Source organism: Esox lucius, chromosome 9 (genome assembly GCF_011004845.1).
Source record: "Esox lucius isolate fEsoLuc1 chromosome 9, fEsoLuc1.pri, whole genome shotgun sequence".
Taxonomy (NCBI): domain Eukaryota; kingdom Metazoa; phylum Chordata; class Actinopteri; order Esociformes; family Esocidae; genus Esox; species Esox lucius.
The window spans coordinates 19094340-19121733 of record NC_047577.1 but is presented as its reverse complement, the minus strand read 5'-3'; the positions used below and the strand labels follow the sequence as shown (position 1 = coordinate 19121733).

The window sequence follows — 27394 nt, the reverse complement described above, 5'->3', positions numbered from 1 at the left end:
AACAGGACAACCCCTTATGAAGGGTTTTGACAAACCAATGGGAGACCTCTAGGGCGTGCACATAGTCCAAATTTTACGCGGCGCCATGGGCCGAAAAACCGAGATGGAATATCCCAGTCTTAACCGGTTTCAACCGGTCTTGGGTTTGAAGCATGAGATGAGAGGAAGAGCTGGCTTACACGCTCTTACACAGCCCTGCTACCAAATATTATATATGAATAGAACAAATAATAAACTCAAGATTATTTTATGATTATGAACCGGAATAACGTAATACGTTTGACTCCGTAAATTGTTAGCCAGCTAGCATAGGGAACCAAAGTCTTAATTGACTTGTGCATTAGAAGGCTAACTTGTTAGCACAACCGTTATAGCTAGCCGTCAACGACTTAATCAATTCTAATTTACTAGTCCGTAGACATACAATTGTTTAGCTCTATGGTGAATTGCTTTAGGCAAATTATTCTACTGAAACGCCGATATATATTGTACAGCTCGGCGTGTAATCACTGATAGCAGGACATCACTCATTTTGCCAGTTAGCCAGGAAGCTAGCTAGCGAATGTCAAACAGATCGGTAACATGTGCCATGCATGAGAATAGCCTAACAACTACCAGACAGACTAGATAGATCTAAAATAACAAAAAAGTCTTATTTCACTACAGGGGACAGTCTAAATAAACAAGGTAAGTTCTGTGGGAGCGTAACTTTTTTTATGGTGCAACTAGTTTACTAACAAGCTATGGAATTGGGTAATGCAATTATAGCTAATGTTGGCTAACTGTTTTTGTAGCATAACTTGCTGGCTACTACTACTGTACTAGCTAGTTGCCCCTGGATACTAACGTATGTGTAAATTATTTATATTACATTGCATTTGTTAAATAGTGTACTAAAGTTGGGTTTGAGGTTTATGAATTCTCTTTCAGACTTTTGCATGGCTAAATTGCATTTTTATATTGCATTAAGCTATATCTGCTAACAACGAGTTCCTGGCAAGCTACCTCTTTTAGCCAACGTTAACTAACTAATTAGAAAAACTGTCAGCTTTGTGGTCAATTAATTAAAATGGAGACAATTAAGGTAAATAACATTAGTGAACGCTAAATAGGTTCGCCATAAGTTAAACAGTAAAGTTAGTTACGTTAGCTAGCTAGCACGTTGGTTAGCAAGTGAACTATCGGCGACTGTAGCTGTACTCATGTTTTGCTGGATGGAGGGAGGGGTGGATGCATGTACCTCTTCCAAGTGGTCTTAGCTAGATGGTGTCGCTATTTTCCCTGTGTAACAATATATACCAGTGTAATGTCGCAAAAGATGACATAGTTGTTTGCTTAGTTCCCTGAGGCGTCTAGATTCTTATAATACGATTTGTAGACACAGACGCAAATAATTATCAGGCATTTATTTCGGTCTTCTGGATAGTTTTTTCCCCCAGGTGTGTCTGTGGTTACGTTCTGTAAATTGTTCTCATGTTTCCCTTCTCCCCTTTCCAAGGGATCTATGCCAGCAAATATGACAATGTTGGCGGATCATGCAGCCCGACAGCTGCTCGACTTCAGTCAAAAACTGGACATTAATCTCCTGGACAATGTTGTCAACTCTATGTACTATGACATTGGATCACAGGTGAGAGTTCCTCAGCAACACAAGTTATATTGGTATTGTGTAACTCAGTTGGTAGAGCATGGTAGGTTCAGTGCAAAGCTTGTGAGGTTGTTTCCCATCAAAGGCAAACATAATTAGATGTAGTCACTCACTACTGTATGTTATTCTGGACAGCAGAGTCTGCTAAATGACTTACAATTCATGTCACAAAAAGTTTACTGTGTGTTGACTTAATTTAAATCATAAAGTAGTTATTGTGTGTATTTAGAACAGCTTTAAGCTGTTTGAATTAGAAAGGTTGTGTTCTAAAGCAAAACAGATCTGAAAACAGTTTCTCTTAATTGGTCTTTCTCAGCAACGGATGGCGCAGGAGGTGCTGACCAGCTTGAAGGATCACCCAGATGCATGGACACGAGTTGACACCATCCTGGAGTTCTCTCAGAACATGAAGACTAAAGTATGTGTGCAAATGGTGCATTCTTGTTCTTTCATCCCCTACACAGAGGAAACCCATAGACACTGTTTGGCAACAAACTACTCCAGCATCAAAAACAGCCTGCAAGCATTTAAATTATAAAAATTTTTTCTTAAGAAAAAATAAGTGTTATCACCTAATTCATCAGATGGAATCTTGTTCTGGACCCCTGACAATCTGCTTCTCCCAGTGGGAGAATCTTGTCCTTCTCCTATAACGCAACATGGATAGTGTGCGGTTATAGATCCATAGATGGAGAAATAGAGATGTTATGCTATAAGATATATTGACAGTTTTGAGTCATAACTTACCTTATTATCTAGGCCTCTTCCTCTTTCTTTCCAGTACTACGCACTGCAGATTCTGGAAACTGTAATCAAAACACGCTGGAAGATTCTCCCCAGGAATCAATGTGAAGGTAACTTTGGCCAGGAATTTTTTGTGGAATGGGCCAACTTCGTAAGAGGAACTGTAGGACTGAACTGTGAAGTTGCGTTAACGGCATGGTTGGGCTAGATCTGTTGCTATATTGCTGTGGTTATATGGAGGAAAACATTGGTGATGTTAAGATGCTGAGACATGCACCATTTAATGTGGTTTCAGGAATAAAGAAGTATGTGGTGGGACTGATAATCAAGACCTCATCTGATGCAGCAAATGTGGAGGTAATGTCATCCCAGTGAAAATCTTCACTAAAGCAATGTCTGTGTCAATTCCGATTTGTTGATGACCTAATGTCATTTTTCTTTTTGTGCTTTTCAGAAAGAAGGAGTGTACATTGCAAAACTCAACATGATTCTTGTACAGGTAAAAAAAATAACCACATACTTAATCTCACATGGCATTTAAAAACCAGAAAAGGAACCAGGCAAGTCTAGTTCAGCCAGCCCACAATTAGAAGTGATGAACATAGTTGCTTTCACTGGATTCAAACGTGGGTCTCCCTCATGAGTGGCTGTGTATTTAACCACTACACCACAATGCTATATATTTGCTGTGTGTCGGTATAGCATCTCAACATTAGATCATTTTGTCACACATTAACATCATTCCAAGTTTGAATATTTTGCTGGACGCCATTATGCATTGTGTTACACTAATGTTTCCAATGAAGTTTACCTCCACCACAAAGAGCATCTATGTACCGAATGGCTTTTGCCACTAGCTGTTTTAACAGATCATAGCCAGTAATAGGCCTACTAGTATCTACTAACTTCCTACTTGGAATAGTCATAAGAATTGAGCAATTGCTAGCGAGACTGAAGATGAACTTTACACTGTCAAAGCTATTTCATGACTGTGACAAGATTCAAACTCGCGACCTCTTGTTTGACCGTCCGCATTTTCAACCACTACGCTATTAAGTCAGTCACTCGGTAAGAGACATTCGCTCTTCTTGGCCGGCTCCGCTTACGCGAGTCCGGCAAAAATAGCCCAGATCTAACCAATCTCAATGTGTCTTGTGCAGATCCTGAAGCAGGAGTGGCCCAAGCACTGGCCCACCTTTATCAGTGACATTGTGGGAGCCAGTCGCACCAGCGAGAGTCTATGTCAGAACAACATGATCATCCTGAAGCTGCTCAGCGAGGAGGTGTTTGACTTCTCCAGTGGACAGATGACCCAGGTCAAGGCCAAGCACCTGAAGGACAGGTACATTCCATTACCCCTCTACATAAGTCTCACTAGGCGTCACGCTCAGGATCCAGCAGCATGGCCACAGTACTGTAAGGTGCTTATTTATGCCCTCTGTGTTTTGGCTCTTTGAAATGCTGTACAGTAGATCGCTTTGGGGCTAGTGTGTTTTCCTCAGGATTGGTCTCCATGGTAACTACATGTAACAGTTTGACGGTATCTACATTTGATAGTGTGGGTGCAGATGGATGAGATTGAATTGTACACTGAAATGCTATTTAGGGCACCTACATGAGGTCCCATGTAGCTAAGTTGGTAGAGTATGGAGCTTGTAACACCAGAGGTAGTGGGTGAGATTCCCACGGGGGGCTAGGTCGGAAACTACTGTAAGTGGCTCTGGATAAGGTTTTCAGCTAAATAATTTAAAGGAAAATGTAAAATATATTTAGTAATGTTTGATTTCCTTGTCTTAACAGCATGTGCAATGAATTCTCTCAAATATTCCAACTCTGCCAGTTTGTTATGGTAAGCTGATGCCTCAGGGAGCAATTGCCTTGTTTTGATAAGCACTTAAATGAAAAATAAATTCACACTTATTGAAAATCCAACACTTGTTAAGTACCCCCTTTTTCCAACAGGAAAACTCCCAGAATGCCCCTCTGGTCCATGCCACACTAGAGACTCTCCTGCGGTTCCTGAACTGGATTCCCCTGGGGTACATATTTGAGACCAAACTGATCAGCACTTTGGTTTACAAGGTAACTCAGCCCTAATGACTGTTCCCATGCAAAACAAATGACAGACCACATTAATAATAACCTAATTTGTAAGACTTGTTTCATAATAAAGAAAAACAAGTAGAAATTATAATACAATTAGTCTATTACTTCCAGGCTGCATTGTCATTTCTTTTGTAGCCGTTTTGACTTGTGGAAACTAGAAAAGGCAATTATGCTACAACTCCACTTAGTCAGGTTTCTTGCGTTTCGTGCCTATCGATCACCAACCCGGCGACTGATCGTGTTTGCTTCTGGTTGTTCACAGTTTTTGAACGTGCCCATGTTCCGCAATGTGACGTTAAAATGCCTGACAGAGATTGCCGGCGTGAGCGTCAACCAGTACGAGGAGCAGTTTGTCAACCTGTTCACCCTCACCATGTGTCAGCTCAAACAGGTGCACGCGCACACACAGGCACCTTTTTCACCCTCTTTACCCTTGCCATCCTCACTAACAGGACTAACACACCACCATGTGAACTCAGCAACCTCTGCTGGCCGCTTCACTTCACTGTCATTACAACTGTTTTGAAGCACTAAGAACGGAACTTTTTTTTTAACATTACTATGACTGCATGACTAAGCATTTCTCTGCCTTCACCAGATGCTCCCCCTGAACACAAATATCCGCCTGGCCTACTCAAACGGCAAGGACGACGAGCAGAACTTCATCCAGAACCTCAGCCTGTTCCTGTGCACGTTCCTCAAGGAGCACGGACAGCTGGTGGAGAAGAGGCCCAACCTCCGGGAGACACTCATGGAGGTAACAACACCGCTGACACTGATTAATAACAACAGGGCCACTGCTTACCCCACTGTCCTTCACTGCTTACCCCACTGTCCTTCACTGCTTACCCCACTGTCCTTCACTGCTTACCCCACTGTCCTTCACTGCTTACCCCACTGTCCTTCACTGCTTACCCCACTGTCCTTCACTGCTTACCCCACTGTCCTTCACTGCTCACCCCACTGTCCTTCACTGCTTACCCCACTGTCCTTCACTGCTTACCCCACTGTCCTTCACTGCTCACCCCACTGTCAGGCCCCCAATCACTGAACTGTGCCATAACAACCCTTCATTGATGACGTGGTGAAAACAGGACTATAATATATTTCTGGTTGAATACGGTCTGCCCCTCCAGGCTCTGCACTACATGCTGCTGGTGTCTGAAGTGGAGGAGACAGAGATCTTCAAGATCTGTCTGGAGTACTGGAACCACCTGGCTGCTGAGCTGTACAGGGAGAGTCCCTTCTCTACCTCCACGTCCCCCCTGCTCTCTGGGAGTCAACACTTTGACGTGCCCCCACGCCGGCACCTCTACCTGCCCGTCCTATCCAAGGTGGGTTGAAAAACACACACAACCACACATTTTTCACACAGGCCCTATTTCGAAGGATTTTCTCCCGACAAAGCCTGTGGTGTGTATTCATTCCTTCTAACAAAAGTTGATAAACATTTTGTCTTTCTCTACTGGACACATTTAGGTAGGTTGTCTGTTTTTAATATCCTAGGGTGACCTACCTTAATTCCTTCAAGCAGAAACTGTTGATTAAAGTCCATACACCCCCGAGTTTCTGTGTGCTTTTCCTATACTTGCCCACATGACGTCCCTCTGTGATGACGAGAACTTCATACTTAAAGGTTCCCACTGACTGCCTCTCTGGTGTGTGTTCTGCCCGGTAACAGGTGCGCATGTTGATGGTGAGCCGCATGGCCAAGCCGGAGGAGGTGCTGGTGGTGGAGAACGACCAGGGGGAGGTGGTCCGGGAGTTCATGAAGGACACAGACTCCATCAACCTCTACAAGAACATGAGGGAGACACTGGGTGAGTTGACAACGGTGGACCAGACACACAAACCCACACAGTCCACACAATCTGACACTACCTCCATCACTCCCCCTCTCCCCAGTCTACCTGACCCATCTGGACTACGCAGACACGGAGCGCATCATGACCGAGAAGCTGCACAACCAGGTGAACGGCACTGAGTGGTCCTGGAGGAACCTGAACACGCTGTGCTGGGCCATCGGTTCCATCAGCGGGGCCATGCACGAGGAGGACGAGAAGCGCTTCCTGGTCACCGTCATCAAGGTCCGTGGTACTACGTATGTGTGAGATGCGCTCGAAGCAACACACACACCCGCACATTCAGCAATGGTCTCAAACAGTACAATGCACGGCCTCAAACAGTTTCCTGTGGATGGTGATACTGGTCCTGAACACATCTAGCATGCGTTCAGGACCCAGAGCAGTCGGTGCATGAATGGAAATGGAATGGTCCCCTGAGTTATGTTGATGTATAACTGACCTTCTGTGTCGTTTTCCCGCTGTGTCTCCAGGACCTGCTGGGTCTCTGTGAGCAGAAGCGGGGCAAGGACAACAAGGCCATCATCGCCTCCAACATCATGTACATTGTGGGCCAGTACCCGCGCTTCCTCCGAGCCCACTGGAAGTTCCTCAAGACAGTCGTCAACAAGCTCTTTGAATTCATGCACGGTGAGCCACTTTGATTCATGGTTTGTCTACCTCAATATAGATTCAGGAAAACAGAGTTCTCACTTTTCCTGTGTGGATAGCTCAGTGTGCATATGCAGAAAATGTTTTGTTAAATTTTCATTAGAAGGAACCAAAACAGTTGCAACACGAATGAGAAACTGCTTTTCTTTCTGCTTTTCTTTCTGCTTTTAAACTGTTTTGGTGAGGCCCAACGCCAGGTGTTTTTGTTTTATTAACATTAAACCAAATGTGAATTCCCTGTTGTCCTGCAGAGACCCATGACGGCGTGCAGGACATGGCTTGTGACACCTTCATCAAAATCGCCCAGAAGTGCCGTAGGCATTTTGTCCAGGTTCAGGTGGGCGAGGTAATGCCCTTCATCGACGAGATCTTAAACAACATTAATACCATCATCTGCGACCTGCAGCCACAACAGGTACATGTCAAGTATACACACACCTGACCTGTATTGCAACCTGAAATAAGTCTGCTTCTCAGAAACCGAAAAAAATAAAAATACAATCTCATTAAATCTGTTTCTGAGGACAAGCCCAAACTAACAACAATTTTTTTTGAGCTGGCTGTTTCCAGCTAGTATGTCTACCACCTTCAGGGCAAGAAATGGTCTCATTTTAACTCGTCTGTTGAACCTGCAATGTTGACACGCTGGAGTTGTGCTAGAATTCCACTTGTTAGCCCACGGCTGTTGATTACCGTACCGCCGTTCCATAAAGAAAATGTCAATCTCTCGTCCTCCCATTCAGGTGCACACATTCTACGAGGCGGTGGGCTACATGATCGGAGCCCAGACAGACCAAGCTGTGCAGGAGCACCTCATTGAGAAATACATGCTGCTCCCTAACCAGGTGTGGGACAGCATCATCCAGCAGGCCACCAAGGTTAGCCCCCGCCCCCATTAATCAGGGTTTTGTTGAGTTTCATGTTGGATGGATGTAACCCGTTCACCCGCGTCACAGTGCCTCAACAACCTGTATACAAATGTGGGATGTCACTGTACCAATGCTGACACGTTCAGTAGCAACATGTCGTACCTAAAGTGACATGGCACTGGTCACGTGATGCAGCTGGAGCTTGCAGTGCCGGTATTGGTTGAATTCCTGTGGTAGAATTCAAAATGTTTGGGCTTCTTTTTCTCTACTGTTTATTCCTTTCATTTTATTGATTTTAAATGATTGTATTTTGCTAATTGCAATTGGTTGAACTGGAGAAATGCCCCCTCCCCCTGGTCAGAACGTGGACATCCTGAAGGATGCGGAGACGGTGCGTCAGCTGGGTAGCATCCTGAAGACCAATGTGCGGGCCTGCAAGGCTGTGGGCCACCCCTTCGTAGTGCAGCTGGGACGCATCTACCTGGACATGCTGAACGTTTACAAGTGTCTGAGTGAGAACATCTCCTCGGCCATCCAGACCAACGGTGAGACCAGGGCCTGCGTGTGGACCAGCTGGTGGGCTTGACTGTCTGAACCATTTCTCTGAGTGTTCCCCTGTCTGACTGTGTTGCACGTCTGTTGTGTTCCTCAGTGTGTGTTCACCAAACTGTCTGACGTCGTACCGACGACCGTGCGCCTAGAAGCATTTGAGATGTATTAGCTGAGTAATAGCTCTCCCTCGTGCTAATGTGCTAAACCCATTGTCGCTGTGCTAAACCCCATATTATCATCATGCTAACTGCCTGTGTCTATTGTTTTTCCAAGGAGAGATGGTGACAAAGCAGCCCTTGATCCGGAGTATGAGGACAGTGAAGAGAGAGACCCTCAAGCTTATCTCTGGCTGGGTCAGCCGCTCCAACGACCCGCAAATGGTGAGCCTGTCTATCACCCCTGCCCACCTCTAGTACTTTTAACCAGGGGGTCAAATACATACTCTAGGATAACTTCAACTGCTTGGACTCAGATACAACCTTAGCCCGAGGCACTAGCAGATTGAAAATACCTTATTTAACCATTCATGCCCCTTGAACGTAATGATGGGGTCTGTAAATGTCTAGGACTGACGATTTCCTTGTCTCCCACTACTTCAACTTTGCTCTAAAATTAGATTGAATGTAAGTTAACTAGTTCTGTAATACCATTTTCCCGTATTACAGGTTGGAGAGAACTTTGTCCCTCCCCTGCTTGAGGCAGTGCTGATCGACTACCAACGCAACGTTCCTGCCGCCAGAGAACCCGAAGTGCTCAGCACCATGGCGACCATCGTCAACAAACTGGGTGGACACATCACCGGGGAAATCCCCAAGATCTTTGATGCAGTCTTCGAGTGCACTTTGAACATGATCAACAAAGTATGTTACAGATGTTTCCTTCACTATACGATATACTACTATTAGAGCAATGTAGTAACATTCTGCAGTTCTAAGCTGTCCTGAGTGGGCCAGATGAGACAACCCATCATTCAAAGGATCGTTCACAAGAAGGCATCAGTGTTATTTTGCAGCCTTGTCAAATTCAGTGCTTCCTCTACAATGGACTTCACTGGCCAAAATGGCTGCCACAGTAACAATGTAGTTCATGGGCCCCGCATCCCTCTTGCATGGGTGTTGGGGATAAATTTGTACTGCAGACAGTTTTAAGTCCATCCAGTACGATAGGAATAACTTTTGCAAGATTGGTTACTGGAATTGTATTTGTTACAAACAAATTCTTCATCTGTCTGACTGCATGCTGCTCTTGCTTATGGCTAGTCTAACCTATCAGTCTTTATTCCCCATTGAAAAAAAAACTTTGTCCATGTTTTTCTCTACTCCAGGACTTTGAGGAATACCCTGAGCATAGGACCCATTTTTTCTACCTCCTCCAAGCGGTTAATTCGCAATGCTTCCCGGCCTTCCTGTCCATTCCCCCAGCCCAGTTCAAGCTGGTCCTGGACTCCATCATCTGGGCATTCAAACACACCATGAGGAACGTCGCAGACACTGGTATGACCCGCCATATCTGTTAGCCTTACCTGTAGAGTTATAAATGATGTGACCATTACAAGTTTATCACTGTGTACGATGGTGAATGAGCCAGTCCAATTCCTATGGTGAAAAGCAGAGAAACATCTAAATTTTTGTAGTCTTGGACCAGGAAAACATTTTCAATGGATCGTCATTGAGTTTCTTTTCAGGCTAAGACTGGACTTACTCTGAGTTTGGAAAGTTTTCCTGTAGGACCCTTTTGTAATACTCCTCTGTTCTCCTCGGTCATTACGGAGCCATTCCTCACACCAGTCTCTCTTCCAGGTCTGCAGATTCTCTACACACTGCTGCAGAACGTGGCCCAAGAAGAGGCTGCAGCGCAGAGCTTCTACCAGACATACTTCTGTGACATCCTTCAGCACATCTTCTCTGTGGTCACAGATACCTCGCACACAGCTGGTGAGGGGGTGGTGGAGTGATGGCTGGCAGTTGTCATATGATTTCCATTTTAATGTCCTCTGTGTGATTTTATAGGTAGAAGTCAAGTCAATGCGGATTGGCAAAATTACCTGAAATGTCTAGTTTTTCCAGCAATGTTTTCCAGAAATCCCATTGTAAGATTACCAAAAGAAAGAATTTTTTTTCTGGAAAACCTATATAGCCATTAGTAAAATGTTTTGATGTTCTTGATGTCCCCAGGTCTCACCATGCATGCCTCCATTCTCGCATACATGTTTAACCTGGTGGAGGAGGGTAAAATCAGCACGGCCCTCAACCCAGCTAGCCAAAACAACCAGGGCTACGTTCAGGAGTACGTGGCCAACCTGCTCAAAACAGCCTTCCCCCATCTACAAGAGTAAGTTGGTCATTCAGCATGCCTGGAAAGTTACATATTTGACACATGCTCCATTCTACAAAGACATTAGTGATTTTGCAGCCTTGTCAAATTCAGTGCTTCCTCTACGATGGACTTCACTGGCCAAAATGGCTGCCACAGTAACAATTTAGTTCATGGGCCCCGCATCCCTTTCACATGGTTGCAGGGGATACATTTACACTAAAAACAATAATACATTGATTTAAAGATCCTGTAAATTTCCTGCAATTCTACAAATGTATGTGTGTGTGACGAGTAACGCAAACATTACAACAGCCAATGGCCTAACTCACAACAACTAAGTACAGTTGTTGGATCTTGTAATTTCTGACAAATTCTTATTTATTCTCCATGATCTGAGATAAGATTAGATTCAACTTTGTCATTGAACAGTTCCAAGTACAGTACAACAAAGTACAGTTACCAGCTAACCAGAAGTGCAGTTATTATACTTAATACATTATATTAAGTATAATGTATGTTACAAGTGGGATAATGGTTCTGTGGGTACAAATGGCAAATTCTAAATGACATTCTAGATGTGCAAACGAGGCAAATTAAAAGAGTGGGTGGTAAAGGTGGTATGTGCAACCTAAATGCAGGGATAGCAGCAGTGAGGTTCCCGAGTTAGACACGTACCTGTAACAACTGGACACTTCCATTATCAGTCTTTGCAAGGCAGTGTCAGAGTAGTACAAGGGAGTAGTGCAACAAGGTCCCTGAGGCAGGGGGGTATGGTTAGTGATGGGTCACAGAGTTCTTTGGGTCACTGATTTATGCAGGGTTACAGTAGATGGAAAGAAACTGTTCCTGAGCCTGCTGGTGTGGGAACAACAAAACCTGTACTGCCTGCCTGATGGTAGGGGGGCATGCAGTTTGTGGCATGGATGTGAAGGGTCCCTGATAATCTCATGATCCCTGTTCAGACACCAATTGTGCTAGAGGTCTATGATGGCTGGGAGCTGGGCACCAGTGATGTGCTGGGCAGTTTTCACCACCCGTTGCAGGGCCTTCCGGTCAGCTACGGAGCAACCGCTAAACCACACTCTGGTGCAGTTTGTCAGAATGCTCTCGATTGTGCAGCGGTAAAAGATCACATGGATCTTGGACGACAGGCAGGCCTTTTTCAGGCTCCTCAAAAAGTACAGGCACTGCTGCACCTTTTTCACCAGGGCTGAGATTTTGAGGGTCCAGGAGAGGTCCTCAGAGATGTGGACACCCAGGAATTTGAAGCTGGACACAGGCTCCCCCTCAGTCCCATCAATTGTAACTGGGGCATGACTGCAGCCCTCACTATAATCCACACTCAACTCCTTGGTTTTCATTGCGTTGAGGGACAGGTTATCAGCGTACCATGCCACCAGGCGCTTGATCTCTTCCCTGTAGGCTGTCATTGTCACTGATCAGGCCTACCACCATGGTGTCGTCTGCGAACTTGACAATGGTGTTGGAACTGTGTACACAAGCGCAGTCGTGGGTAAAGAGGGAGTACAGGAGGGGGCTCAGCACACCGCCTTGTGGAACACTAGAGTTCAGATAACTCGCATGTCAAGAGAAAAACCGCTGATACCCTAACCTGTTTAGAAATGTCACTTTGTGAATTTACTAGTTTCTTCAAAATAAAATAAACGAATGACCTATATTCCCATGCCCCACAGTTTGGAAACCCTTGCTGTAAGTATAAAGATGACTCTTTTTATCCCAGTGCTCAGGTGAAGGTGTTTGTAACAGGCCTGTTCAGCTTGAACCAGGACATCCCTGCCTTCAAGGAGCACCTGAGGGACTTCCTTGTGCAAATCAAGGTGGGTCAGTCACTTGTCTGTACAGACACAGGTGAAGGTGCCAACTAACTTTTGGGCCCTTGTGTTAATCAGTCTGAGAATATGTCAAACCACTTGAGTCTACTAAATGGACTGTTAACCTTACAGTTGTTCTCACACTAAACCTTGCAGGAGTTTGCCGGTGAGGACACCACAGACTTGTTTCTGGAGGAGCGGGAGACATCACTGCGGCAGGCCCAGGAGGAGAAACACAAGCTGCAAATGTCCGTCCCCGGCATTCTGAATCCCCATGAGCTCCCTGAGGAAATGTGCGACTGAGCACATAAGAACAAACACACCCAAGAACATGTACAGTTTTTGAAGAAGGAAAAAAAAAAATGCTGGGAGCTCCTCTTGTCAATTGTGTGTGTGTGTGTGTGCGTGTGCGTGTGTGTGTGTCAGTCATTGTGAGGAGGAAGATGCGGCGGCAGGAGGTGCTCTCAGCACTCGGTTGTTTGTCGACCAAATCAATGCCAATATGTAAATGAGAATTGCGCCTCCGATCCGGGCTACTTCCCTTTTTTTGGATATGGATGCGTTTTATACAGTTGTTTGTGAAATAATACAGTTTCTCCTTTTCCCTTGCTATTTCCAGCTTTATGGTATTGGTCATCCTTTCAGTTTAGATGTGCATGAAGGTGAAAGAAATGATTATTTTTAACCGCCTCTCTTCCTATTCCCCCACACCCCAATACATTTGTTTATATGTAAGATAGGCTGAAAGTGCACTCACAAAGGTTACTTTAAATGCTGTAGTGTCTGAAAATGCTTCAGTAGGAAAATGTGTGTTTTTCTGAGGAGCTGTGTGGCCTGCAGATGAATGTGACAAAGGTCGTAAATGCTGCTTCCTTTGTTTTTGTTTTGTCATCAGTTTTGCGTTTGAGTCCGGACTTGTGTTTTGCACCCAAAACTGACTGCTCTGAAATTTGGATGAGAATGTTCAATCAAAGAGAGGTTCTGTGCATATCATCCATTTTGTAAAGCTGTCTTAGTACAATGGGAATATAAAGTTGGTTATTTTTACAAAACTGTGTTCTGTACTTACTTGCATCTAGATACATCACAGTGATCCATTATGTTACCACTGGTGACAAACAATTGTTTGATTTATTTACTTAGGTATTGAGGGGTGGGGAAAACAATATAAAGTGTTCAATCATCAAATATATTCAAGCCAACTACTAAATTAGTTCATTTGAAACTGAACCAACAGGCTATATTGTTAAAGGAACAATATAGGAACTAAAAAGATGAGAATCTAAAAGGAAATACATTAGAAAATGGGTGGTATGACAACGCTGCACTAAATTTCCCGAGTCATAACAAGCTAATAAAATGTCTGCAACGGTGGCCTGGTCTGATGCTCTCTTTGCTGTCAATTCAATGAGACGCCATTTATAAACAGTTCTTGCTTATTGAGTAACCGCGAGACTGGCGGAAAAAGTCGAACTAAGCGAAGGAGACAGAACGGAAAGTTACGAATTATTAACATGCTGTGCCCCCCCCCCTTTTCAATATGGCTGCCGTATCTACTCTCTCCACTAACGCTCCGATTGGAGACTGACTCGACTCTGTATCTTAATGCCTGATAGTTTTTGTCTTTATCAACGGTATTTAGAAACAAATTAAATCTGCATCAACTGTCCCTTAATTTATTTAATGCATTTGCAAACCTTCACCAACCACTAACATCGGGCCTTTTCCCAAAACAACCAGGTGCCAACAATTCGAATCTATCAACAATTTCCAATGGTTTGACTACACTTTTCGCTCGTTCTTTTCTTAATGAACAATGTGTGAAAACTGCGCCGAGCTGGTGGAGGTTTTAAATGAAAGTAAGTAAACATTATTTTCTATGAAATGGTTTTCTGCCGTAGTGGTCACCTATGCTAGCTAGCTAAGTCAGGCTACCTGAGTAAGTCTGGACAGTTAACGCTAGCTTGCTAACCACACTGTTAGCCATGTCGGATTGTTCTCCACTTTTGTCGTTTCTGATTTCAATACACTAGCCATACATCTAGAAATATTAGGCCATGTCTTTAAATGGTATGAGTTGAATGTAAATGGAACCTTGTCTGCAACTTTAAGGCCTGTCTGTCAAAAATCGCTGCAGGGTGTCTGGCTGAAGTAGTGGACTGGCTAACTAGCTAGAGATTCTAAACATTAAGTTAGCAGTCGTTAGCTAGCTATATAGTTAGCATGCAATGACATCAGCCCATTTGTAACTTGGTTTTGTAAGGTAACTACCTTGCTACTTAGAAGCGTAACTTGAAAGTTCGGTAACGGTCGGACTAGAATTTGGGTCAGACTTGTAATTCGCTAATTGTAAATAGGTACTGCACATAACTAAGTACCACATGTTTTTATGCCCTTTACTAGACCTGGCCTTGCTGCAGGAACGACAGCATTCAGGAGAAGTGGAACTGGCTTTATGCAGGCGTGTTAGCTTATGCTACCTATATAACTAGCCTGTCTGTTTGTGATAAAAATGTTTATTTGGCAGGTGGTTTGTCCAACTAGACAGTTGTAGTAAACTAGCTAGTTGTGTTCAGTTAGCTTAAATACTGACTGGTTCGTTCCATGTTTACTGATCATAATTATATGGCTAGGTTATTGGTTTTAGTGTATTGATGAACACGCGCTGTGTAGTATGTAATAGAATTGTGAATGTCATTGAAAACGACTGTTTATCATTCATTTTGCTGCATAACAAATATTGTCTAGTTAGCTAGGTAAGTACATTTTAATTTAGCAGTAGCATTCTAGTTAAGCATATGCTAACTTGTAATTTCGACTTATTTGAGGTTTTCTAGATAAGGTCTCTAGTTAATAACTATAATGTTATCATGAATAAAATTTGCATGAGGATGTCATTGGGTTAATTTCATATTGCAGATTGAAAACTCATAACAGAGCGTATTTGGCTATGTGCAACGTTGGCTGGTTATTACTGTAGCTAAGTAGGCCATATTTTGCCTTAACGGCGTATGTATGCGAATAAACCATTTTAGATTTGTTTATATGGGTAACTCTATTGCATTACTTGCTACATCTGGAGTTAGCCACAATACTTTGCAAGTGGTGTATTTGTGTTTTACCTAGCTAGCTTACTGAGCTCGGAAAGGCATTGTCGTTGATCTCAAGAAGACCCCCGTTTTGTGGCCTGTTGACCCATGAAAATGACTATCAAATGTCGTGATATTTTCTCATTCGTTTTCTGTGTAGTTGGCTGTGTGCTCTTTTAGTTTGGAATGTCTTATGGAAATGCCACCTGCCAGTGGCTGCTGTCTGTAAGCATTACTGGCAGTCTGACATGACCAAAAGTTTGCTCCTTTTTCAAGACCGTCTTGTTTACATGTCTTGCCTAGTCCCATAGGGCAAGTGGTCATGTGTATTGTAGGTTACATTTGAAAGGTGGCACATGATGGTGCCTCTCAAGGGATCTTTGTGTCAATACACTTTAAAACAAGATTAATGGAATGTAACTTATCCTTTCTGAGAACACGTGTTGTTCCAATGAGCCATGACACTGTTGGTGCTTACATTTATTGGTGGTTTGTATCCCAATTCCGGAAAGATAAATTATAGGCCTATTTGTGATCTGTGCATTTCAGTTTGGCCTATAATCAGTGGACTTGTTCCTAAGGCTATAATTATAAGTGTGTGGAGGAGTAGGCATAAGTCAGTGCACTGGTGTTCCAAAAAGATCTCCTTTTGTTTTTTTCTTAAGCAGTACACTCTGTCTCTGGTCCACTGGTCCACTCTGGTGGCCTGAGTTTTGATGTTGGCCACACCGTAATGTGCTTTCACAGGCTTTTAGATCTCATATTCGTCTGCAGGTTTACCTTTGATGGATATTCTTTTTTCAACAGAACAGAGCGCACCCACAGTTTGTTTTTAAAGTGTGTGTGTGCTGCCAGGGGAGAAGTTAGGGACTTTGGCGTCTGTGTCAGGCTTGTCTGTGAGACTGGCAGCCCCATGTGTGCTTTCAGCTGATGACCCTTCACCTCAAATTTGCTGTAGCGGCACGCATGGAGCACAGTGTGTTTTGTGTGTGGCTGCATGCAAGGGAAGTGAAGCACTTATGGTGATAATTAGGGGTCCCAGCTTCTGCTCTTCAAGTAAGTAAGTAGCATGCCTGCCATTGTCAGGCCCCCCTCCCAAACCCTAATTTTGCCTGGCACTCTGCTAGCCTAGCATATATTGGACCATGTTAACCAGGTGGTTTGAATCTTGAATGCTGATTTGTTGATAGCCGGGTATGACATCACATCACTTTTTGCTGCTCTAATTGCATTGGTAACTGTTTTATAAAAGCAATAAGGCATCACAGAGGTTTGTGATAGATTGCCAATATACCACGGCTGAGCACTTTGCCCAGGCACTCCACAATGAGTCATGCCTTAGAACAGCTCTTAGCTGTGGAATATTGGCCATATACCACACCACCTTGTGCTTTATTGCTTACCAAGCTGTGATTTGGGACCAGCTTTCCTTGCCTTACAGGGTTTCTGTATGTACAACAGTAACGTATTAACCTTTTTAAAAAATGTCTTAAATTGCCTGACCTCAATTTTCAAATATCCTGAAATGTGAGCGCACATGACTACAGTGTTTTTGCAGCTGAATAGCTGTTGTAACAACAGCAAAATCATATGTCCCCGGGCGCGCGTGTCTCTGTCCCCGGGCGCGCGTGTCTCTGTCCCCGGGCGCGCGTGTCTCTGTCCCCGGGCGCGCGTGTCTCTGTCCCCGGGCGCGCGTGTCTCTGTCCCCGGGCGCGCGTGTCTCTGTCCCCGGGCGCGCGTGTCTCTGTCCCCGGGCGCGCGTGTCTCTGTCCCCGGGCGCGCGTGTCTCTGTCCCCGGGCGCGCGTGTCTCTGTCCCCGGGCGCGCGTGTCTCTGTCCCCGGGCGCGCGTGTCTCTGTCCCCGGGCGCGCGTGTCTCTGTCCCCGGGCGCGCGTGTCTCTGTCCCCGGGCGCGCGTGTCTCTGTCCCCGGGCGCGCGTGTCTCTGTCCCCGGGCGCGCGTGTCTCTGTCCCCGGGCGCGCGTGTCTCTGTCCCCGGGCGCGCGTGTCTCTGTCCCCGGGCGCGCGTGTCTCTGTCCCCGGGCGCGCGTGTCTCTGTCCCCGGGCGCGCGTGTCTCTGCCTGGGTGCCTGCGTGCGTGCGTCTGTCTCTGCCTGGGTGCGTGCGTCTGTCTCTGCCTGGGTGCGTGCGTCTGTCTCTGCCTGGGTGCGTGCGTCTGTCTCTGCCTGGGTGCCTGCGTGCGTGCGCCTGTCTCTGCCTGCGTGCGTGCGCCTGTCTCTGCCTGCGTGCGTGCGCCTGTCTCTGCCTGCGTGCGCCTGTCTCTGCCTGCGTGCGCCTGTCTCTGCCTGCGTGCGCCTGTCTCTGCCTGCGTGCGCCTGTCTCTGCCTGCGTGCGCCTGTCTCTGCCTGCGTGCGCCTGTCTCTGCCTGCGTGCGCCTGTCTCTCTCTGTCTGTCTGCGTGCGTGCGTGCGTCTGTCTGTCTGTCTGCGTGCGTGCGTGCGTCTGTCTGTCTGCGTGCGTGCGTGCGTGCGTCTGTCTGCCTGTCTGTCTGTCTGCCTGTTTCTGTCTGTCTGTCTGTCTGCCTGCCTGCGTCTGTCTCTGTCTGCCTGCGTGCGTCTGTCTGCCTGCGTGCGTCTGTCTGCCTGCGTGCGTCTGCCTGCCTGCGTGCGTCTGTCTGTCTGCCTGCCTGCGTGCGTCTGTCTCGTCTGTCTGCCTGCGTGCGTGCGTCTGTCTCGTCTGTCTGCCTGCGTGCGTGCGTCTGTCTCTTCTGTCTGCCTGCGTGCGTGCGTCTGTTTCGTCTGTCTGCCTGCGTGCGTGCGTCTGTCTCGTCTGTCTGCCTGCGTGCGTGCGTCTGTCTCGTCTGTCTGCCTGCGTGCGTGCGTCTGTCTCGTCTGTCTGTCTGCCTGCGTGCGTGCGTCTGTCTCTTCTGTCTGTCTGCGTGCGTGCGTCTGTCTCTTCTGTCTGTCTGCGTGCGTGCGTCTGTCTCTTCTGTCTGTCTGCGTGCGTGCGTGCGTCTGTCTCTTCTGTCTGTCTGCGTGGATGTCAGCCCCTGCCAACTGTTTTGAAATGGTCAACTCATAGCCATTTCGAAGCAGTACCTGTAGCTTGGCTAGTTGGCTTACCAAATGCTTAAATGCTTAAATAATTTTGCCAGACAATTAAGTGAATTGTCCTTAAGATTACCGTAACAGAAGTGCCTGCCCTGCCCATTTCTGTTTTTGTTTGATCAGTTAGCACCAGTATCACTGTAGAACTTGTTGCTGCTGTCAATAACGAGGTCTATAGCAACTGCTTTACGCCCAAGATATTGATATGGCTTTAAAATAAGGAGCTCATGGCACGTGAATGGGCTATTGTGAGTGGATCAAGCAGGCTATGATAGCTTTTGTTAGGAAACATTAACATTGTAGTTTAGTCAATGTATGTTGAGGTAGCAATCTAGCTTTAAGGCACTTTTTGAATGTGTTATTGTACTCACTGTAGCATTCTACTGAGATGGTATTGGTGTGAAAGTCCATATTTACTAGAACCACTGTAGTAAGTGGATGTCAGTAAGCATATGGAAGAATTAGTGAAATGACAGTGACCTGATAATATTCAGGAATTAATAGCCTTAAAATTGCCAGCTTAATATTTTTTACTAATTTCAAAAGGGGAATTTTAGCAGGTTTGTTCTACTTATAGGCCTCAAGTAGTATTAATTTGCATTGAAAATGTATTTAATTAAACTTAATGCCTGTAGTTACCCGGTTTCATTACTTAATGTAACAATCCAAACTGACCCTAGATCTGAGAGCATGTTAGTACATGTTGTGTGTATGTTTCTGTTCAACGTGTATTTTTATCTTGTCGACCTACCACATCCTGAAGTTCGGTCAGGAAAAAGCAAGCAATTCAATCAGCCTCTAAAGCCAACTACTTTATTAACGCTGTCAGCAGTTAGCGCTCTGCCCTGCTGAGAACTGCTGAGGTTTAGGCGCCTGTTTTACCTCGCTATTGTTTTTGTTACCGAGCTCAAAGCTTTGCGGTCTGGACAATGGCTGGGATATCCAGATCCTCTTATCTGAAGTTGATCGCTATGTTTTTGGTACCGGCCCACCAAACACAATGATGTGGATTGTTTTATGAAGGGAGCTGGGAATTTTTTTTCCACTTGAAGATGAAAAACCGAAAGAAAAGGACATATATTTAGAGGCACACACAAACACACACACGTTGGAGTCGGCAAGGTGCCCCGGTGAGCCTTTAGAATTCTGTTTGGGTCTTCATCTCGGTCACGTACCGAGGAAAGCTCCCGGTTGCCTGGACACAAGTTCCACTTTTTGTTAACAGTTTGTCTTGGCAGTGAGTTGGCATAGCTCCCATGAACACAGACTGGGTTACTTTTATGTCCTGTGCATAACAAGAATGAGAAATGTTAGGCTTGTTCAAAGGTGTGGAAGAGAACTCTGGGGGTTTGGCATGCACCATGTTTGTCGCTTGTTGCAGTTTGTGCATTTAGGCTGTGCCTTCTCAAACTTTACACTTTTTCACAGAAACGCAATACGTAAAATACAACAATCGCCGTGGAAACTTTTGTAGCTGTTTTTAGTGTTTTTCTTGGTTTAGAGTCCTCAAATGTGCAGAGTACATTGAAGTGAGTTACTTTTATCAGTGAATCTCTAAATGCATTTAACCACTGACTAATGCAGGCAAATTGATTTCATTAGCAATTTATCTCAGCTCAATTTATAGTCTTGGCAAGACATGTGAAATGACCACGCTTGGCAATTGGTACAAAAACAACACAAACTTTCCTCCCAATATTGAGAGGTGGGTGCAGTGAGTTCTGACCGATGGAATTGCCATCACAGCAGCAAAAAAGATTTGTCCCAAATGTAGCTTCCCCATAATTGCCAGTGTCTTTCATTTACACCAACTACTTTTCGGAAAGTCAGAGGGGAATGCTTCAGGGTTGGGCAAAGTCTAGGCTGTTCTGCACCGTCAACAGAAAAGTTAGAGCTAAACCTTTGATGAAGTGGATTGCCTGAAGGGGATCCCGGCTGTGCCTGTTGCTCATCTTCTGCGTTAGACTCCGATCCAGGCACATTTCTCACCAGATGGCCTCTTGAAACTTCTACCAGTCATACTGGGGTTCATGCTAGTGGGAGAGTTTGATTTGGTTATGTATTGATCGTTGATCTTTGCAATTATATTTTTCGCAGAATGTTTTCTTTCCTTTCGTAGCTTGAACTTGAATTCTCTGAAACAGTTGGTTTAAGTGCTTTATGTCCGACATCTACTCAAAACAGTCTTGTCCCTTTTTAGCAGATTCGTTTTTGGCTTTGTTTGGAATGTCACATTCGGTCTATGTACATTGAACTGCATTGACATCCTTGTCTCCTCTCTCCCATCCAGTATCGGATGCAGACAGCACAGAAGGCCTCCAGCTGAAGAAGGAGCATGCCTTACGAGTGTTCAGCTATATCAGCTCATGGACCCAGAGGTCAGTCTCCCGGGCGCTCTCCTCTCTTCCCCCAGTGTTCATAATTCGTCCACGTCCATATCTCAAATGATACCCTATTCTGTTAGAAAGTGGTTAAGCATTTAGAGGAAAGGCTGTCGGTTGGAACCCAGCCCATAATTCATTAACGTCTCAAAGGCTTGGTTATGCTCCTGGACAGCGCTGACTCTACCTGAAGACGTTAGCTGCCCTTTATTCATCATGTGTAATCACTGCCGGCTGAGTAAGGTGTTTTAGGGAGTAGCTTAACATGTAGACCAGATGAGGTCACTGGAGGACAAGTGGGTCATAAATTATAGGTTTTCTTTTACTGTGTCTGCTTTGCTGTGTGTATGTCCTCGTTTTACTATGCTTGTGGGGACTAGTCTTTTTGGCTTATCGGTTAGGTTTTAGGGTAACTATTGGGCTTACTGCTGAAATGGACCGAAGTCACAGTTTCTAAAGCGTGAGCAGCTGTTGAACAACTTCCAGTGATCCACAGACATGCTGCAAGAAAGCAGCTCTTCTGTAAATCAAGGCTGGTATTAAGCAGCATAGCTTCCAGTCTTTTTTCGTCATTACCAAGGCCGTTGCTGTGATGAAGCAGATGCTCAGAAAGAAGCGGGCAATGAAATATTAATGATAAACAATCTCAATAATCCTAAAACATTTGAACGTTTTGAAATTCACCCTGCATACATCGAAAGGTTCGTTATATTATTTAAAGATTCTAATAAAACATTCAACGTGGTAACTGCACAAACTAAGCCTAGCCTTTTTAAAGGAAAGGTTTGCAATTTTTGATCCTGGGGCCTTTTTTTGGATTATCTAGCCTAATCCTGGACTGTGGAGACATTGTTCTTTGGAATTGGTACAGTTTTGAGAGTTTACAATTTTTACTGCTGTCTCTCTTTAGGTTAAAATGGAACTAAACGGGGCGACCGATGTAGCGTATTTAAAATATGATGCATTCGTTTTGAGCACAGTGGAGATGGAAGGAAGCAGAATGCATTCCTTCCTGCGCGTAAGCATTCATGTCTACGCTTACTGGTTGACTGAGCGGCGTGAGAAGAACAGCGTTGACTGTGCTCTGGAGGACGCCTGTCTCTATTGACTGTCCTGAGTCCGTTGGGAGTTGCAGTGTAGAACTGGTCTTAATCACCAATTGGTTGTCACATAATTAGGGCGAGAAATTGACCAATAGTAGACAGTCACAGGGTAAATGATCCAAACCGTTTCCTTGAAATAAGTGGCTTTTTACAGGCCAAGAATGTTGATTGGCCCAGAGCATTTTCAATACCCTCTGGGCCCACAGGCAGCACTAAATGTCAAGCCCCGATAAACCTAGGGCAAAGCTAGTGTTGACGCTAGATATTGTGCAGTGTAGAGTCTGTCCAGAGTCTTTCCCTACCACCTGTCATAAATGTATTTCTTTGGTGTGTTCTTGTCAAGAAAAGTGAATTGTGTACAAGTAGACCATGTGACCACCTCAGTTTGGCTGCTGTTTTGTCACACTCCCAGGGAAGTCTCCTGCTAACCCTGATGCTGGTAACATGACGGTGCGTTCTTGTCACATTAGAGAAAGATTTGTTGGGTCCCCACAAGGATAGTAGAAACTAGATTTTCTGACTTCGCAGGTCGGGAGAAACTTCCAATTAGGGTTAGCCATTAGGGCTAGGTTAAGTTTAGGCATTGCAGGTCTGAGGGCTGGACATCATGGCTAGGTTAAGTTTAGGCATTGCAGGTCTGAGGGCTGGACATCATGGCTAGATTTAGTTTAGGTGTACGTTTTAGGATTAGGTTAAGCTTAGGGTTAAGGTTTGTTTATATTTGCATCTGTCTTAGTTTGGGTCTGAGAAAATAAACATAGAGGCAATTGTGGTCCTTTACATGTTCTCCCACACTTTCCGAGTTCAACCATATGTGCTGACATAGGTGAGAAGGTTTGGACCATTTTTTGCATTCTTCTCTAAGTTGCTGATTAGTGGGATAGGCCAAGGGTTTTCAAACTGGGCTGCTCTGAACCTTTGGCTTCTGCTGGAAACGAGCATATTCTTCACTAACTTAACTGCTGGTTCTAAAATAGCCCTTTACCTGTAAGAATGAGGTGGTCCTAAGATGAACATTAATGTTGCCCACCATGAAAATCATATTTTTATGAGATGCATTCACTTTAGCTTGTTTCCCCCCATTTGAATTGAATGGTGCTGCATTATTCTTTAATAACTGTAGTTATGTTGCATGTGTTTCTGATGTAATATATCTTGCCAGTTGCTGGTGGGTGGTTATTTGGAAATAATCTCAGAAATAAAGTTATGGGAGAAGTGACACATGAATTTGTGCTATAGTCAAATATTTCCACTAAATGGTCACGTAAATCATCAGCTCTAGCCATAGTCTTTTGTGTAGGATTGGTCCTAATATCAATGCAATTCATAAGGTCCACACTTCAACCAGGTGAAAACCTGCTGGCTTGACACATTTATTTGAAAGTCTACAGCTTGAAAGGAGACCTGCTTCATCATCACATGGTTTTCCCACTCTGGTGGACTTTTCAAAAAGGGTTGAGAGACACTTGGGAGCTCCAGAGCAAGGTAGCCTTTGAGACTGCTTCTGATGACTAAAAATGGTATGAATTTTTGATGTTGTGGTTTGCTTACAACCATGAAATGTAGATTGCAGGATTTTCACTGACAGAAATGGGCTGTTCATGCTATGTGTGGGAATGTTCAATTTTGATGGCACACGTTAATAACATATTAATGCGTTTATCGGTAAATGGAGAAGCAGTGAATTGATACTTCCCTTTAACCTTTTTAACAACACCTTTTATGAGTCTCAATTAAAATTGCGCAAGTAGACACTATGAAAAATGAACTCTGTTCATGTCACACAAAATTGCAGTACCATGTGCTGCTAGCAGCATTGTAGCCGCAGACTGTATAAAACAGTTATATAAGTAGTTGGCATCTTGTTCTCTTTCTGAGAAATAAGCATATTATCCAGATAGGCCACTTAGATTTCAACATATAAACAATGTAGACAGAAGTGTTCTTAACAATTTAACTGTTTTACCTTGTTAGCAAGTAAATATTTTCAGGTTTGCATCATAACTATAAGCTCATTAGCATGTGTTCATGTGATTGAAAGATTGCTTATGAAACCCATATACATTTTGTATGCAGCCTGCAACCAAGTAGTCAGTCCTTATTGGTGGATATGCCTTATCCATGGTTCTGATGAGATTTCTAACAAAAAAGGTAATTTTCTTTGACCGACTTGAAACTGAATTACTACAACATTTATAATTTTAAAGCTTTAAATGAATTACAATCGTGCTACAATATACTGTATCTATCAGGAATTGTCCATAAGGTAAAAACTAACAAAAAATGGCCAACTAAAGGCCCACTCCATAAAAAACACTACTTTTTTATAGAATGGTCAATAGACCCAATTCCCACTGCTCCCAAACAGGATTTGTCCCACAAGAATGGACCTCAAAATAGATTAAGGACTGGATTGAATTTATCTTCAAAACAATACATGTGCTGTATTTTCAGTTCCCATGACTTATTTGGATATATGGACTCTTATTTTGCAATTACCCCAATTTAGGCTGTTCTTCTGTTTTATTGAACTATGGTAAGAACAAAGCAAAAAAAGTGCCAAAATGTTTTTTGATTGTTTTCTTCATTGCTCCTAAAGATAGATGCATTATAGTGTGCTGCTACTCACTTTTGTACTTCCCTCTCTGTCTTTCTCTGTGCCTCGGTCTTCCTCTCTCTCTGCAGGCAATGTTTGTGCTGTTTCAAGGAGTACAAGCACTTGGAGGTGTTCAACCAGCTGGTCTACGCCCTCATCAACCTGGTCATCGCCCAGGTCACCAGCCTGAGGGAGCACCTCTGCAGCGCCACCAGCCAAGCGGGGGACACGGAAGCCGGAGGCGGAGCGGAGAGGGCAAGCACAGAATGGGGCGGGGCTGATGGAACCGGAGTAGGAGGAGCCGGGCCACAGCCTCCGCCCTCGCCCGGCGAGGATGAGCCGCTGAACGTGGAGAGAGACTCGGCGGAGGAGGATGCGGCCGGGGATTTGCCGGAGCAGAACCAGAATAAGAACGACCAGAATCAGGGCGACGGGGCGAGCCAGGCCCAACAAGAGGCGCCCAGGCCGGATGAGTGTAGTAGTGGCAGCGGGCTGTCTGGTTCTGGTACTGTGGCTAACTGCTTGGACAGTCAGGCCCAGGCGGACCCGTTTGGCTCATGGAGCACAGAGGACCGGGAAAAGCTACTTCTTTGCGCCGCCAAGATCTTCCAGATCCAGTTTCCACTGTATACGGCGTACAAACACAATACCCACCCCACCATAGAGGTAATGGCATAACGTGTACCCTGGCACAACGCATAGAACACGTGGTCACCCTCAAGGCTCCACACTGGAGCGCCAGGGATGTTGCCAGACTTGCGAGAGACTCGGGAGTTAGTTAGATTGTTAGCTCCTGTTGCGCATGTATTTTTTTTAACACCATCCCGGCTGCGTTAATGTCTGCTCACAAAACAAGCAGCCATCCTCTGCGCATGGTTATTCACATTTTTTTGGGGAGTTGGATCAAAAGATTCCGGAAGCCCAGGCCTAATGATGTCACTGAGGGGAACGTGCCCCTAAAATGAGAGATCTAGGTGCCGAAGTGCATTGATGAGCACAATTTGGTTTTCCGGGCTTATCAGTTTCTTAGGCTACTTATCTATGCTACTAATATTATGAATGCCCATAGAGAAAAAAATTTAATGGCAGTCTGTTTCAATTGACCTTAAATATTGAATCTGGCCCTTTCATTGTGCTTTTTAGCAAAAGAGGAAGATGTGGTTTTTGGTAAACATTGCCTAATGTTGCCACTATTTTAAACGAATAACCACTTGATCAAACTTTACGTTTCTCATGTAGCAGTTGCAATTGCTGCACCGAGGTACCATTTTCTGATTGTGCACAAGCATGTCCAGTAGTTCCTATCAGCTTATAAATGTGCACTCCACAGACAGGGATAGCAACTAGCTGAAAACGAGTTTGCCAGAAAGAGGGCCGGTTTATTATTTTGTATTCCTGGACTGGGCTTAATCTATGTCTGTGAAACCAGCCCATAGTGTTAGGTTAAGCTTTTAAGCCAATAGTGGCTAAGCAGAGCTATGATAATTTCAGTGATGCATTGGTTAGATAGTAGTTGGGAGCTTGCCGTTTCTGATTTATTATTCTGAGATTTATTCAAGGTTATGCCGCAGAGAATGTGAGAACTTCTTTTATTTACGGAGAGCTGCATTACATGAACTGAGCGCAGCGGAGCCGATGTTAATGAAACGTGCAGATGGGTTTTATTATGAAACATCGGCTCAGCTGTATTTCTGGGGTTGACACAGGACCTCGCATAAACCAATACTTGCTTTTAGAAAACAGACAATTTTAGTTGTATATGCATGTTTAATTGTGGAACTGTAGAACCCCAACCCTTGTACTTATATGATATTTGTTTTACTTTTCTGTTCAGTAGAATTACGTATTGATTGGGAGTCACTGTTGTACAGTTTTTCTGTATTTTTAGAAATTATGTTTTGGGTGTGCAATATTCATATTGAAATTAAGGACCAAGATCATGGACACAACTGTAGACACTTGGTTAAGGGAGATGGTAGTAGTTTGGTCCACTTCTTAGGAAAAAACTGCTCAAATTCTTCAATTTTTGTGGGGTGACCTCTACCAACTGCTGTCAGGTTAAGCCATATGTTCTGATGTGAATCAGGTTTGACTGGACACTACTGAATAGTCTCCTGCTTATTTAAAATGTCTTCTAAGAGTGTTTGAGGTTGTTTTCCTTCTGGAAGATTTCTAACCTTCGGTAACCAAGTGGAATCTGGGTGTCTACAGGACATATCAGTTTTCTCAATAACATTTGTGAACTTCAGATTATGAAAATGAATCTGCAGTTTTGATAATGCAGCAATTTTTACAGATTTATTTACATTTCTATTCATTTTACTCTATTTTTAAGACATTTCTAATTATGCAAGAAGTGCATTTATATTAGCCTGTGTCTCTAAACGTAATCACATAATAGGTAATAGCATAATACCCACAAACTCCTTTATAGAGGTAATGTTATAATACACCGACACAACACATACTCCTTTATGGAGGTAATGTTCTAACACCTAGATACAAAACAAAATGTACCAATAAGGTAAAGGAATTACCTTTGTTCTTGCACAACATGCAAATTGGGATTTGGTCAACTCATC

At 44.4% G+C, this 27394-nt stretch overlaps 2 protein-coding genes and 2 non-coding genes across 7 annotated transcripts in view; all 4 read left to right on the top strand.

Moving 5' to 3' along the window:
- The first annotated feature begins 90 nt into the window (after positions 1–90).
- Positions 91–13632, top strand: xpo1a (exportin 1 (CRM1 homolog, yeast) a). The gene is made up of 25 exons (XM_010889293.5): positions 91–687; positions 1499–1630; positions 1965–2066; positions 2430–2502; positions 2688–2749; positions 2847–2891; positions 3553–3734; positions 4193–4241; positions 4355–4474; positions 4761–4889; positions 5097–5255; positions 5635–5832; positions 6180–6318; positions 6404–6585; positions 6834–6990; positions 7263–7426; positions 7755–7889; positions 8242–8425; positions 8706–8812; positions 9098–9292; positions 9757–9925; positions 10232–10366; positions 10607–10763; positions 12490–12586; positions 12737–13632. Exons 2-25 carry the CDS (start codon positions 1505–1507, stop codon positions 12881–12883), a joined length of 3213 nt encoding a protein of 1070 aa, XP_010887595.1. The 5' UTR covers positions 91–687; positions 1499–1504; the 3' UTR covers positions 12884–13632.
- Positions 9440–9576, top strand: LOC114839942. The gene has a single exon (XR_003782287.2). It is a non-coding gene; the product is annotated as a small nucleolar RNA SNORA5 (small nucleolar RNA).
- LOC114839943 lies at positions 10840–10976 on the top strand. Its single transcript, XR_003782288.1, has one exon. It is a non-coding gene; the product is annotated as a small nucleolar RNA SNORA5 (small nucleolar RNA).
- Positions 13633–14110: 478 nt separating the features above from the next.
- usp34 (ubiquitin specific peptidase 34) overlaps positions 14111–27394 on the top strand; it is a 57606-nt gene continuing 44322 nt past the window's right edge. For 3 of the 4 annotated variants that reach the window (XM_010889292.4, XM_010889291.4, XM_010889290.4), the window contains exons 1-3: positions 14111–14439; positions 21023–21110; positions 24902–25478. In XM_010889292.4, coding sequence (XP_010887594.2) covers positions 14397–14439; positions 21023–21110; positions 24902–25478 — 708 coding nt within the window. In that variant the 5' untranslated portion in view covers positions 14111–14396. The remainder of the gene's footprint in view (positions 14440–21022; positions 21111–24901; positions 25479–27394) is intronic. The other variant, XM_010889288.4, reaches the window with a different exon arrangement.

Bases quoted from the DNA above. Each gene is read 5' to 3' on its own strand.
- xpo1a (XM_010889293.5), top strand. From the start codon at position 1,505: ATGCCAGCAAATATGACAATGTTGGCGGATCATGCAGCCCGACAGCTG. The intron at 2,067-2,429 runs GTATGTGTGCAA...CTTTCTTTCCAG, and splicing joins CTCAGAACATGAAGACTAAA to TACTACGCACTGCAGATTCT. The intron at 2,750-2,846 runs GTAATGTCATCC...TGTGCTTTTCAG, and splicing joins CTGATGCAGCAAATGTGGAG to AAAGAAGGAGTGTACATTGC.